General features: G+C 36.4%; 1 protein-coding gene across 1 annotated transcript in view; it reads right to left on the bottom strand.

The window, feature by feature from the left end:
* Window positions 1-3,692: 3,692 nt before the first annotated feature.
* Window positions 3,693-12,797, bottom strand: part of LOC124599264 (adenylyl cyclase-associated protein 1) — a 183,359-nt gene continuing 174,254 nt past the window's right edge. The window contains exon 9 of the mRNA XM_047136063.1: window positions 3,693-8,855. Coding sequence (XP_046992019.1) covers window positions 8,772-8,855 — 84 coding nt within the window. The 3' untranslated portion in view covers window positions 3,693-8,771. The remainder of the gene's footprint in view (window positions 8,856-12,797) is intronic.

Genomic DNA, 12,797 nt, shown 5'->3' with positions numbered 1-12,797 from the left:
CTCAGATACTCTCATCATGTCTCACCTTTATTGTTGCTCTGGGCATTCTACAGACATTGAGAGAACTGAGAGTATTTATTGTAGCCTTCGGCAACAATACAGTCTCTAAGAAAAGTGTGAAAATTTCAATCCACAGAAAAATAAGATATATTCTGAGATGTCATCTATTAGGTTTTGAACAAATAATAAGGTGTGGTGAGTGCCACCAGTAATGCTGAAATCAAAAGGACTTCATATTACACCACAACTAAATGATTAATGAGGGTAGGCCTACATCTCAAAACTTCTACAGCACCCAACTGCATTTGGGGAATGTCAGCGCTGAACTACTTTAAGAGCCAACCACACTCGGGACATGTGGCACTTTTTGACACCTGTGGAAGTTCACTGCAGTACAAGAGTTAATACATTTTTCTCTCTGTCTCATGGTGTGTTGATTGTGGTATGAAGACTTTTAATGATGTATTTGCTGACTAACACCCCTATAGTATTAAAGGTGATGGATGTGCATAACTTAACGCGTTTGTTCGTAAGAGCTTTGTTCGTACAAAATGGTCTTATATTACAGCTCTTCCTTGCCATGTGCTATGAGGGCTTCAATCGTCTTCAACATGTGATACCCACGTCAACAGTAGACATGTGTGTAGCAACATAGTTAATAACAAGCACCACCATTTGAGGCAATGATGACCTAAAACAACATGTGGTAGAGAGGAAGATATGTTTCAACAGTAGGATAAAATTAGCTTCAGACCATCTGCACATCCTGGATCAGGTATGACAGTCTACTTTGTCACAGTTTGTGCATAGGCTGAGCAACCCAGCTCAGTGTTGAGTTAATTTCTCAGGATGGTGGCAGTTATTTCCTTCAAATGACTTACCGTATTTACTCGAATCTAAGCCGCATTTTTTTTCCGGTTTTTGTAATCCAAAAAACCACCTGCGGCTTAGAATCGAGTGCAAAGCAAGCGCATGTTCTGAAAAATGTTGGTAGGTGCCGCCACAACTAACTTCTGCCGTCGAATATATGTAGCGCTACACAGGCATGCTTTGTAGGCACAAAGATAAATACTGGCGCCAAAACCTCTGCGTCAGTAAATAAATTTAAAAAAAAAAAAAAAAAAAAAAAAAAAAAAAAAAAAAAAAAAAAAAAAAAAAAAAAAAAAAAAAGTGGAAGACAAGCTTTTTTTTCCTCCGCCCCGAGCTTCGACCATTCGACCACTGCATTTTCATACATTATCCAACGAAGTAAATACAAATTCCGTATTGTTCATCTTCGAATGTACTACAAAAATCCGACTGGCAAGACTGTTTGGGATGTTTGTCAATATGGCCAACTCTACGTTCTGAATTTTTTCCTACCTGTGAGAAGAGATCATTGCTAATAGGAACCTGATGAAATGTGAATCACATGCAGTATTCTCTTCACCATAAGAATAATACGAATATAAACATTGTGCCATGTATTCTTTCGTGTTTGCTGCAATCTCATTTAAATCCTGTCTGCCTAATAAACTACGAAACTAGAGTGAGACAACAGCAAACGCGGAAGAATATGCATATCGTGTCATGTTTATACTCGTATTATTCTTATGCCTAATAGTGATAGTCAGAAATGAAGCACGGCAACTGACTAGATTTTTAAATCTAAGATGACTCTAATTTCCGCGCAGAATGTAATGTACTAAAGAGGCGTCTGCAAAGATTTTCAGACAGAGAAAAATTTTCGCTAAATTCTCGTTCAAAACATTTTCTATCACATGCAGTCCATTATTTGGTTTTTGTTGATCATTATCAAAGAAAGCAGCAGTGTAAGTAACAACAAATAGCAGTCTCTTGCCATTGTTTCGCTAGTGAGACGATTCCTCTCTCTCTCTCTTTTAATTGTAAGCGGCGGTAGCGCGCACAAAAGCAAGCCATGCCGCGAGTGGCGGCAGGCCATAAACACGCACTATCAGAATGCGACAAACAATGCATGACTGAGTACAGTAATGCATTTTCAGCTTAGAGTGACGTAAACACCTATAACAAAGAAAACGGCACTTATCAGATCAAAGCAAAATAAGCAATCGATTCAAACCAGACGAAGCACGTAAAAAAGGAAGGGTACTCGTATAATTACGGACGGAGCGCCTGACGCATAGCAATGGCTACCTGGTAAAGCTTAACTGCTAAGCTTACGACTTGAACCAAACTACTGTAGCTGTATCGTCATTCATTCGACGTAAATTGTGTCTCGTATTACAATGGACCAACTTTGTTTCGATTTGGAGGTGCGGCCTAAAACTTTTCTCTCCCTTGAATTTTGAGTCTCAAATTTCACGTGCGGCTTACATTCGGGAAATTTTTTTTCCCTTTATTTCGAGTCTCATTTTTCAGGTGCGGCTTAGATTCGAGTGCGGCTTAGATTCGAGTAAATACGGTACCTAATACATCACTAATCAAAGGAAATGGTAAACTCCTAAAGGATGTAGCAATGGGTATTTTGTAGTGTGTATTTCTCATTAGTTACACCATCCTTTGTAATCTCTGAATGCATGTATACACACACACACACACACACACACACACACACACACACACACACACACACAGCACCACCACAACAACAACAACAACAACAACAAATTGCACTTATTTATGCTAACAAGGGAACCTCCCCATCGCACCCCCCTCAGATGTAGTTATAAGTTGGCACAATGGATAGGCCTTGAAAAATTGAACACAGATCAATCGAGAAAACAGGAAGAAGTTGTGTGGAACTGTGAAAAAATAAGCAAAATATACAAACTGAGTAGTTCATGGGAAGATATGCAACATCAAGGACACTGGAAATGCAGGAGCGCCGTGGTCTCGTGGTAATGTGAGCAGCTGCGGAACGAAAGGTCCTTGGTTCAAATCTTCCATCGAGTGAAAAGTTTAATTTTTTATTTTCAGTTTATGTGACAAACTCTTATGTTTTCATCATTTTTTTGGGAGTGATTATCACATTCACAAGAAAACCTAAATCGAGCAAGGCAGAAGAATCTTTTTACCCATTCGCCAAGTGTACAAGTTAGGTGGGTCGACAACATATTCCTGTCATGTGACGCACGTGCCGTCACCAGTGTCGTACAGAATATATCAGATGTGTTTTCCTGTGGAGGAATCAGTTGACCTATGACCTTGCGATCAAATGTTTTCGGTTCCCATTGGAGAGGCACGTCCTTTCGTCTACTAATCGCACGGTTTTGCGAAGCGGTCGCAAAACACAGACACTGAACTTATTACAGTGAACAGAGATGTCAATGAACGAACGGACAGATAATAACTATGCAAAAATAAAGAAAGTAAAATTTTCACTCGAGGGAAGACTTGAACCAAGGACCTCTCCTTCTGCAGGTGCTCACGCTACCATGGGACCACGGCGCTCCTGAGCTGCCTGTCTCCATGATGTTGCCTATGTGGCCCATGGACTACTCAGTTTGTATATTTTGCTTATTTTTTCACAGTTCCACACAACTTCTTCCTGTTTTCTCAATTGATCGGTGTTCAGTTTATCAAGGCCTATCCACTGTGCCAACTTATAACTAAATCTGAGGGGGGTGCGATGGGGAGGTTCCCTTGTAAGCAGTAAGAAATTTACACAACACTAAAGTAAAAAAACTATTATTAATAGATATTATCTTTGTGAAAATAAGAAGTTGCTCATATTAATCATCAATAATTTAAATTTATTTTTTGTAGATTATTTTACAAAGAAGACAATCTAAAAATAATCCCTACTGATAAAATATGTGAAACACCTACTAAATGCAGAAGCTGAGGAAAATATACAGTAACACTGACTCACAGCGGAGGTGCACAGGTAAATTTTATGAGCAAATCATGTTTCCACATAAACATCATGCCTGAAAGTACATTCAGCAATCTTTCCACTGCAAGAAATACTTGGCATAAAATACCAATTTTGCTAAAAATAAAACAGTACCATCTTTTTCAGTTTAATATGATAAGTAGCAGAAATTTAATAATAGTGACAATTTTATTTACATTATCAATGTAGAACACAGTATTTAAGCTTTTTTCTGAATGTTTTTGAACATTTACACAATTTTCAGAAAAGCTTAATGTATATAAAATTACATTCTATTATTTATGCCAACATGTATCAATATGTCAGGAAAAGTAGCTATAAAAAACGTTTTAAACAGATAACCTTTCTGTTACGATATGATCCTGTTTAACAAGTAGTAGCCTACACAGTTTAGAGATGTGAACAAAAATGCTACTCCAGATAGTTAAGTTTCAGAAGTTTATTTCTTGGTATACACTATAAAATTTAATATTTGTTATTATGAATAAGAATTTTTAGTGTTTAATGCTTTTATTTTTATTTAGTAAATATGTCATTCTAAATATTGATACAATTGCTTATATAGTAAAACCACCGAAGAAAATGCACAGGGGATTCTTAATTACAATTAGCCTATATCCACATTCATGGAAGGCAGTGATTGTTCATTTCAAGTTAATAACCAAGAAGAGCTCCCATACAAGGATAATATTGTGAACAGAACAAGAACACATTACATTCTCTCTACCCGCATTCACTAAAAGTGAGAAACTCTGGAATCTCCTGTATGTAAACTACTTTGGGCAGGGCAGGGGGGATGTGACACAAATATAACTCAGTCATTACACAAAACCAATAGTATGTAGTATGTCAAACAATGCATGTTTCGTTGTTTCATGTTTGAGACCTATAAAATATTAGGCTTATATCATTAAATTTCAAGTTATATTTCTGTCACAGGAATATTTATTGCATCATTCTTTAAAACTGAATTTTCTTCAGGAACAGTGGAACATTTCATTAACTCACTTTTAGCTTAAACAGCTCAGGGATAAGGTTTTTATGACTGTTTCCACTAATGCTTCCTTTTGTACATGTATACATGCAATACAGACCTTGGTGGTTTCACTGTATAAATTATACAAACAATTACCATGGCCGTATTATGTTATGTCTAAATGGTATTCCAAAAATAGGTATAGTGTTCCTGTAAGGATAAAACCACTTAACATAGGAAGTAAAAACACTACACCTGGAAATATTTCCAGTGTGATTTATTACAGGCAGTATAATCTGACTCACTCCCGTCTATGATGCACATTCAGAAGTAAAAAAAATGTAATTAAATGAAAATGACTGAACCTGATTGCTTCACTATGGTTTACGTGTGAAAGGTAGCTACACAGTTTTGTTCAGCTATTTGCAAATCAGATGCTGGGTCAGCAGAGTTATCACATAAATCTGAGCGCTTTAAACAGTTCAATTTTTTCTTCAAATCCATACAAATAAAATTAATCATCCTGTCAGAAATAGTGTGCTGGTGGTAGCTGAGTGTTCCCAGAAATAAGATTTCTGATTAAAATTGATTTTATTATTAAGACAAAGCAATTGCTCAGGAATAAGTTGACTGTCTTCATGATAATTATCTGGACAGGGAGGAATTCATTTGGTATTGTAAATCTAGTTTTGATGAAGCACTAATTTTACAGCTGTGAGACAGGAACTACAGAAGAACATGTCTCCCATGCCAGAAGCATGAGAACTTGCAGTTAGTTTTATAATTCAGATGTTTGTGTGAGCTTCGTTATTCATATATCGAAATATACAACTCTAGCATGTTGTATATTTCAGGATCCCAAAATTTATAGTCATGGACATTGGAACCTTTGCCAGTCATCTGTTCAGTGCTCCATTGATATTTCTACACCATTCTTGTAAGAATGTGTTCATGGTAGGAGTATAATGACTAAAATAAAATAAATAAATTAAAGTTGTTGTTCCTCAAAGGTTCTGAAGTACTATCGGCTTACACTGCTGAAGGAAGAAGAGCCCAAGCTGAGATAAAGTATTATGTATGTCAGCATTAATATTGATGAATGCTAGATTTTAACTCCATTTCCTCCATCTATGTACTAAATGATGGCAAAAATTTAAAGAACAAAAATTGTATTCCAAGTACGCTTTGCAAAAGATGTTGTAGCAGAATAAATATTATTTTTGTTGAATCCAAGCAACTGCTTTATTTGGAAGTTTGGTGAATAACTGCAGATCTGATAATGAAGGTAATGAGTGCATAGTTTCACAAAATTTGCAGATGTTGATGTGTTGCCTGCATGGTATGGAGGTAATGGTCCTGCCCAAAACAAGAATAAGACACTGTCATTAAGAGTTGGATAAAAGATTGGGATTACCTAATGATATTTTGACTGCAGGATGTGGTATATGAAAAGCACAGAGTATCCAGGTAACAGGAAACTGGGCCAAGGAAGTGCTCTCTCTCTCTCTCTCTCTCTCTCTCTCACCCACACACACACACACACACACACACACACACACACAACCTTTTTTCACATGGGAAACGGGGGGGGGGGGGGGGTAGATTAGACTTACAGCGTCATGTAACTATTTGCAGGGTGACCAGAAACTACGAGTATAATTACAATTGATTGAAGTTGGTCCAAATCTAATAATCATTGAAATCTAATAAAATGTATAAGAATTTACATTTTGAACAGTCTGTTTTGTTAGTAATGGCATTTTGTAAATACCATACTATCCCTGATTGTCTCTTGCTTTGAGCAAGAGATGCTGGCATCATCATTGTTACCTGTGGTGGAAGGAACATCAAATGTGATATGTGATCATGTAATGATGTGCAGGATAACCCACAATATTAAGCATACCATATTTGGTGACTGTGTATCCTACAAAATATGCAAGATATTTTACTCTGCTAACTGAAAATAACTTTCCACCACACTGTGGACATAAAGCACATTAGATTTTAAAAAGAAGTTCAGCATGTAGCAACATTTAAAAATTAAGTTGTGATGTGTATGTAAAGTGACTTGTTTCACATAATTAAGAATTACTGTGCAAATGATCAACAGAACGTGAAACTAACTAACAATAAACTGCAACTGTCTGTAAATAACAACTCCATCTAATGGAATTTGTATTCCACTCAGGACTTTTCACTATCATATTTGTAACTCCATCAAATGTTCAGGTCATCTGTAAAACCTTAAACCCTCAAATAACGTGCAGTTCTCTCTTAACCATCCCGCTATTCTCTGTAAATCTCACTCGCTCACACACACACACACACAACACACACACACACACACACACTAGCATTTAGTCTCTCTTCTTCTGCAGCAGCACCTTGAAAAAGTTGTTTATCCACAATCATTCTTTCAATTGTTATTCAATATATTAGTTTCCTGGAATACTGCCAATCTTCTACTATTTTGACATGATCATAACATGCTTCATTTAGAAAGCTCTTTTGCTGTATACTCCTCTGGTCACAGGACAGAGACAAACATCAGCAAGTATTAAAAAACCTAGTGCAACCTCAACAATTTACAATACTATGCAAATCTTATTTCTTTTCTTTTTTACACATTCATCAATTTAGAATGAAGTCTGCCTTTGATTTCAAATTAAAATAGTCATAGAAAACAATATCTACATTGCAAATGCACATGTCCATAAGCCACAATATTGGCTGCTGTAAATGATACAATAAATTTCAAGTGATATTTATTAACTTCAACACTTTCAATAATTATGGCCAAAATATTTAAGAAAAGCTTAACACATATAGTCATGCTGTAATACACAGAAATTTTCCACACAACTAAAATAGAAGGTAAAAAAAGTCATTTTCCAGGTGTAAAATAGCAAGAGAAGAAATGAATGTCCAGTGAATAAACAAAATTATGAACTATACGATTAATTCAAACCCATTTTCTTTCTGACAATGAGATGATAAGTATGACAACAAAAATGACTGCTGCTCAGATAAAAGGATGGAACAGGCGATATGAAAATATATGAAACTGTATAAATGCTAATTACAAATTTAGCACCCATAATAGTAGAAAAGACAATATTTTTGTTTAAAAAATAGCACCATTTACATAATACATAGTACAGCTTTATTGATTTGACATAATTCACACATTAAAAATCTTTTCAAAAATGATGTGTCAAAAATGTGACCACTTTAATAAGAAGAAAATAATTTATCAGCTGTAAAAATTAAAAAATCTGTACACACCCAGCATCATGATACTTGCACAATAATTCTGACAGTTCAAAAGTACAATCTTAACTCTCAGAGTGACACACACTATCAACTGACAAGTAGCACAAAAAAATAATAATCAACAATCTGCATTGAAGTACTATTGAAGTCAAACAGGGAAAACTCTCACACCTTTGTCTGCAGAGGAGTCATAACAGCGTTACTTTCAGTCTACTGAGAAAATTATTTCTATCTGCATTTGACAATAGCAAATTATAGTAAAATTTTATAATAGAAAATATGAATATATGAATGAAACTTCATTTCCAATCTTTAACATAAGACAAATTTCAATTCCTTGTTCTGCATTAATGTTCATGACAATGTAATAAGAAACCCTAGAGTAAGACTTTCATTACTCTTAAAAATATATATACATAAACTCAGTTGCTTGTTATTGTTCACTACGGCTTTCAAAAATGATACAAATTTCAAGCCACAGAAACGTCTAAAAAGTAGATTTATCACATCAAGCAATTATCCTGTACACCAAATTTTAACAGTTCATATACTGTACTCCTTGCATCTATCATTCTTGTCACTTATTTTTAATATGAAGATAAAAAAATGATTGCATATTGATTTATGATGATTGCACAATATTTCTACATCTAATGAAATGGTTTATCCTTTATTTTCAACAGCAATGGTCTGCAACCCCTTTTGGCTTACAGTAGTTTTAAATTGTTCTGGTACAGGGAATTCCGCCTGAAACAAATCAAATTAGTAGACACAAAGCCAGTGTAATATGCAATAACAGCTGATGGATATACAAGAAAGAAACTATTACATCACTCACATTTAGTCTTCAAATAATTTGACAAACTATTATTAGTCTACCAATATCTTCATGTTACAATGAATTACAAAGTTGGTGCACAATATTATAGAAGAGGGAAGCTAGATTTAAACTGGAGGAAGAAGCACAATCATTGAGTGCATTCTTTAATGGGAGGCTGGCAAAAGTATCACCTAACTTCTCTCTGCCTTGTGCATGATGCATAAACAGTGATACAAACTTATGTTTTACTTATTACCTGGCCAACCGAACTACTAACCTGGCCAGTGTGGCATCCCCATCATGTTTACACAAGGGAAGAAGGGAAGGCAGAACAGCACACACTTACAAGTGAGGTGCTGCCACACACTACATGTCTGTATGTCAGTGCACTGCTGTTTAAGTGCAGCTTTGAATTTATACATGCATCTAGTGTTTTTAGAATCGATGATAGGTCTCCGGGGATAATGAGGAAGTCAGTTTCCCTTTTTTGTAATTTGTCTCGCACTTCCTTAGTTTTACGTCCGTGGAAGCTGTCCAAGACCAACATGTTACATAAATTCAGTAATGCACCAGGACGACGTTGCCAAACATGTGTCACCCAGTCAATCACAAGGTTATTGTCTACCCACCCCTTCGGATTTGCTTTCACTAATATGCCTTTCTCTAATATTTTTGGAATAGTTTTTCTTTTAAATATCACATAAGGTTATAGCTTTCGTCCATTGCCTCTTACACAAACCATCATTGTACACCTTTGCTTCTCACTGCCACCAGTTCTTATCATGATGCTGAATTCTCCTTTCCTGTTCACGGTGTTGTCAAGCGACATCTCACAATACACTGGCATTAAATCCACATTACCAATTTGCAATAATATATAAGACTATTTGTGTCACAGACTTACCACATAATGATGAAAATACACTATTTTTCCTCATACCCACCTGGAAGCCATTGAGTGATGGTCATTTTCCTTCGGAATCCTAATCCATTTCAGTTGAAAAATCTTGATAGCCAACCCTGGCTAGCTTTGAAATTGGTAATGTGTAGTTCTTTGGCTAAAGCCAATGCTTTAAGTTGGCACATTTCACTCATCACTGCACATCTGTATTATCGCTTCTCATCTTCATAATCACAGAGCATTTTTTTCAAGGTCCAAATGCTTCACTTTTTGGCCGTGGATTGCCCGGTGATTACTGTTAGTTTCTTGAAGTCATAGTTTTTTTTGCCAGTCGCGAATACAACTCTCATTCACATCGTACTTTCTTCCAGCTGCTCGGTTTCAAACTTTCTTGGCTTCTTCAATAATTTTCAGTTTTTCTTTAGCAGTGTACAAGCGATAATGAGAACTCGTAGCCATAATTAACAAGTTTGAAGACATTGTTAATACTTCACTTCTAACATGCTACTGATGCATCACAGACTGGGGCCACAACAATGCAATAATATAATGGGATCTATTGTTGGAGGCGGAGCAGTACTAACCTTGTTTTGAATAACACTTTTTGGAAAGATCTTTGTGGTGCAGCAACATGTATGCTGTATATTTTTGTATTAAGAAAGTATAAATTCGAATTCCACCAAACACCACATGTTACTTTTTAAAGCATTGTAATCAAGATTGTGCTGTGCTTTTGTAAGCAGGTCATAGCTCATATCACGTGATCTCACCAGCCGATGTCGGCGGATATTCAGAGCGTAGGACATGTGATGTAGTCAACCAATTGCAATACCACTGTTATGTAGCCCAAACACACAAATAGGAAAAGTTAATGGTTTAAATTAATTTATGTAGTGTTGCTACAAAAAAAGCAAAGGTTTTGCATATAATATTGGTCTCGAAGATTAATAAGCTGCAAGAGAAGCTAAGCTTTTAAATATAATGTTGATCTTTTTTGCATGTGTTACATTTTAAGCTACATCACACAAATGTGCCAGTAAAAATTTTAATAACAACAAACGTCTGATTTTCTGGGCTCATAATTCTTGTAGATGGCCGTTCTCAAAGAGTTGATTTTTAAATGAGAGTTTAATTCATCGTACATTCTCGCACATAGTTCATCTCGCGTAAAAGGAAATTTACTTTCAAAGTAATGCTTTTCAAACAACCATTTGCAATATTCTCCCACAACCTGTTACATATAGGTTCATTTCAGCAGTTGCCACAGAGCGCCAGGTAACAGGAGTCATCACGCTTACGCAGCTACAATGACGCAGGAAGCCCGCATGTTCGTACGTGTGAAAGGTCTTATATTATGTCACAAAAGAAACATGACATCACAAGTTACTCCAAGAGCATCGGAATTTTGTGAGCCACAGTGGGGAATTAAACACTTCGTTTTAAATAAATTGACTGCCTCAGGGGAAAAGATTAATAAAAGCCAAATTTCTTTAGCAAATCAACAAAAATAACTTCATTGTTCTGCAAGTCGATTAATGCTTGACTGTCAGAGAGATGGAAATAAATAAAATCTGAAACTAATAACATATTTCAGCCTTCCATAATTATGTGAATATATTTTAATTCACTTGACAGCCCCTGGCACAGCAATCCGTTTTGTATTCGTTTGACACGAGAGCAATAAACGAAGATGAAACAGCAAAATTACTAAACGTAAACACGAGGCATGTGGAGACTACCCATCTCCCCACTACAACTCGGACTGCTCTGCACCATCAGACCCGAACCAACGATATTTTCGAACTGAGGCAATAATATATCTAGATAGTTCCCTTCTGATTATACACACTTTTTCCTGCACTTCTGCCATTGATGCTGGAACTCACCTTCTGTAATATCCTCCAAGACCCTCATCACAGCTTTTTGGACATCTTGTGTTGTTTGAAAATGGCGTCCCCTGACCAACGTTTTGACTCTTGGAAATAGAAAAAAGTCACATGGAGCGATATCTGGTGAATAAGGTGGCTGCGGTAGTACTGAAATTTGTTTTGAGGTTAAAAATTGCTGTACTGACAGAGCCATATGGGATGGCGCATTATCGTGATGCAGAATCCAATTATCAGTAATGTTGGCACGAACCCGAAGAACTCTCTTTACGAAGTCGTTCTAAAATTTCTTTGTAGTAATATTGGTTAACTGTTTGTCCAGGAGGCACCCACTCTTTGTGAACAATTCCCTTGGAATCAAAGAAGCACACAAGCATGCATTTCACTTTTGACTTTGACATACAAGCTTTTTTCGGTGTGGATGATCCCTCTGTGCACTATTGCGAACTTTGGCGTTTTGTCTCTGGATCATACTGAAAAAACCAACTTTCATCACCAGTGATAACAAGGCTCAACAATTCTGGATTGATTTCCGTGTTTCTTGCTGTTGTGGTGTGAGGTTTTTGGGGACAATTTTTGCACAAATCTTTCTCATACCAAGATCTTCAGTTATTACTACACAAACCATTTCTCAATTGATGTTCAGTTCTTCCGCAATCATTTTCACGGGTAATCTTCGATCAGATCGTACGAGTTCATGCACCCTGGCCAAGTTGACATCCGTCCATGAGGTTGATGGTCGTCCATTGTGGTCGACATCTTCAACATTCATTCTGCCTTCACTAAACATTTTATGCCAACGAAAAACTTGAGCACTTGACATAACCTCCTCTCCAAAAGCCTTCTGAAGCTTACCATAAGTTGTCGACACATTTTCATCCAATTTAACACAAAAAGAAATGGCATACCACTTTGCAATATTATGCAGTTCCATTTCCATGACAAGAGAGACAAACACGTGTTAACTTATTACAACACAACTCACAATTGAGCAGCTGCATCGATGTGCCGCTTGGACTAGAAGCAGCTTATAGACCAAGGTCAAAGGTATTGTGCCTATGCGAGCCTACATGGTTGCCACA

This window comes from Schistocerca americana, chromosome 1 (assembly GCF_021461395.2).
Source record: "Schistocerca americana isolate TAMUIC-IGC-003095 chromosome 1, iqSchAmer2.1, whole genome shotgun sequence".
In the NCBI taxonomy this organism is placed as follows: domain Eukaryota; kingdom Metazoa; phylum Arthropoda; class Insecta; order Orthoptera; family Acrididae; genus Schistocerca; species Schistocerca americana.
The sequence above is the reverse complement of the archived record's forward strand: the minus strand, read 5'-3'. Positions and strand labels throughout refer to the sequence as shown.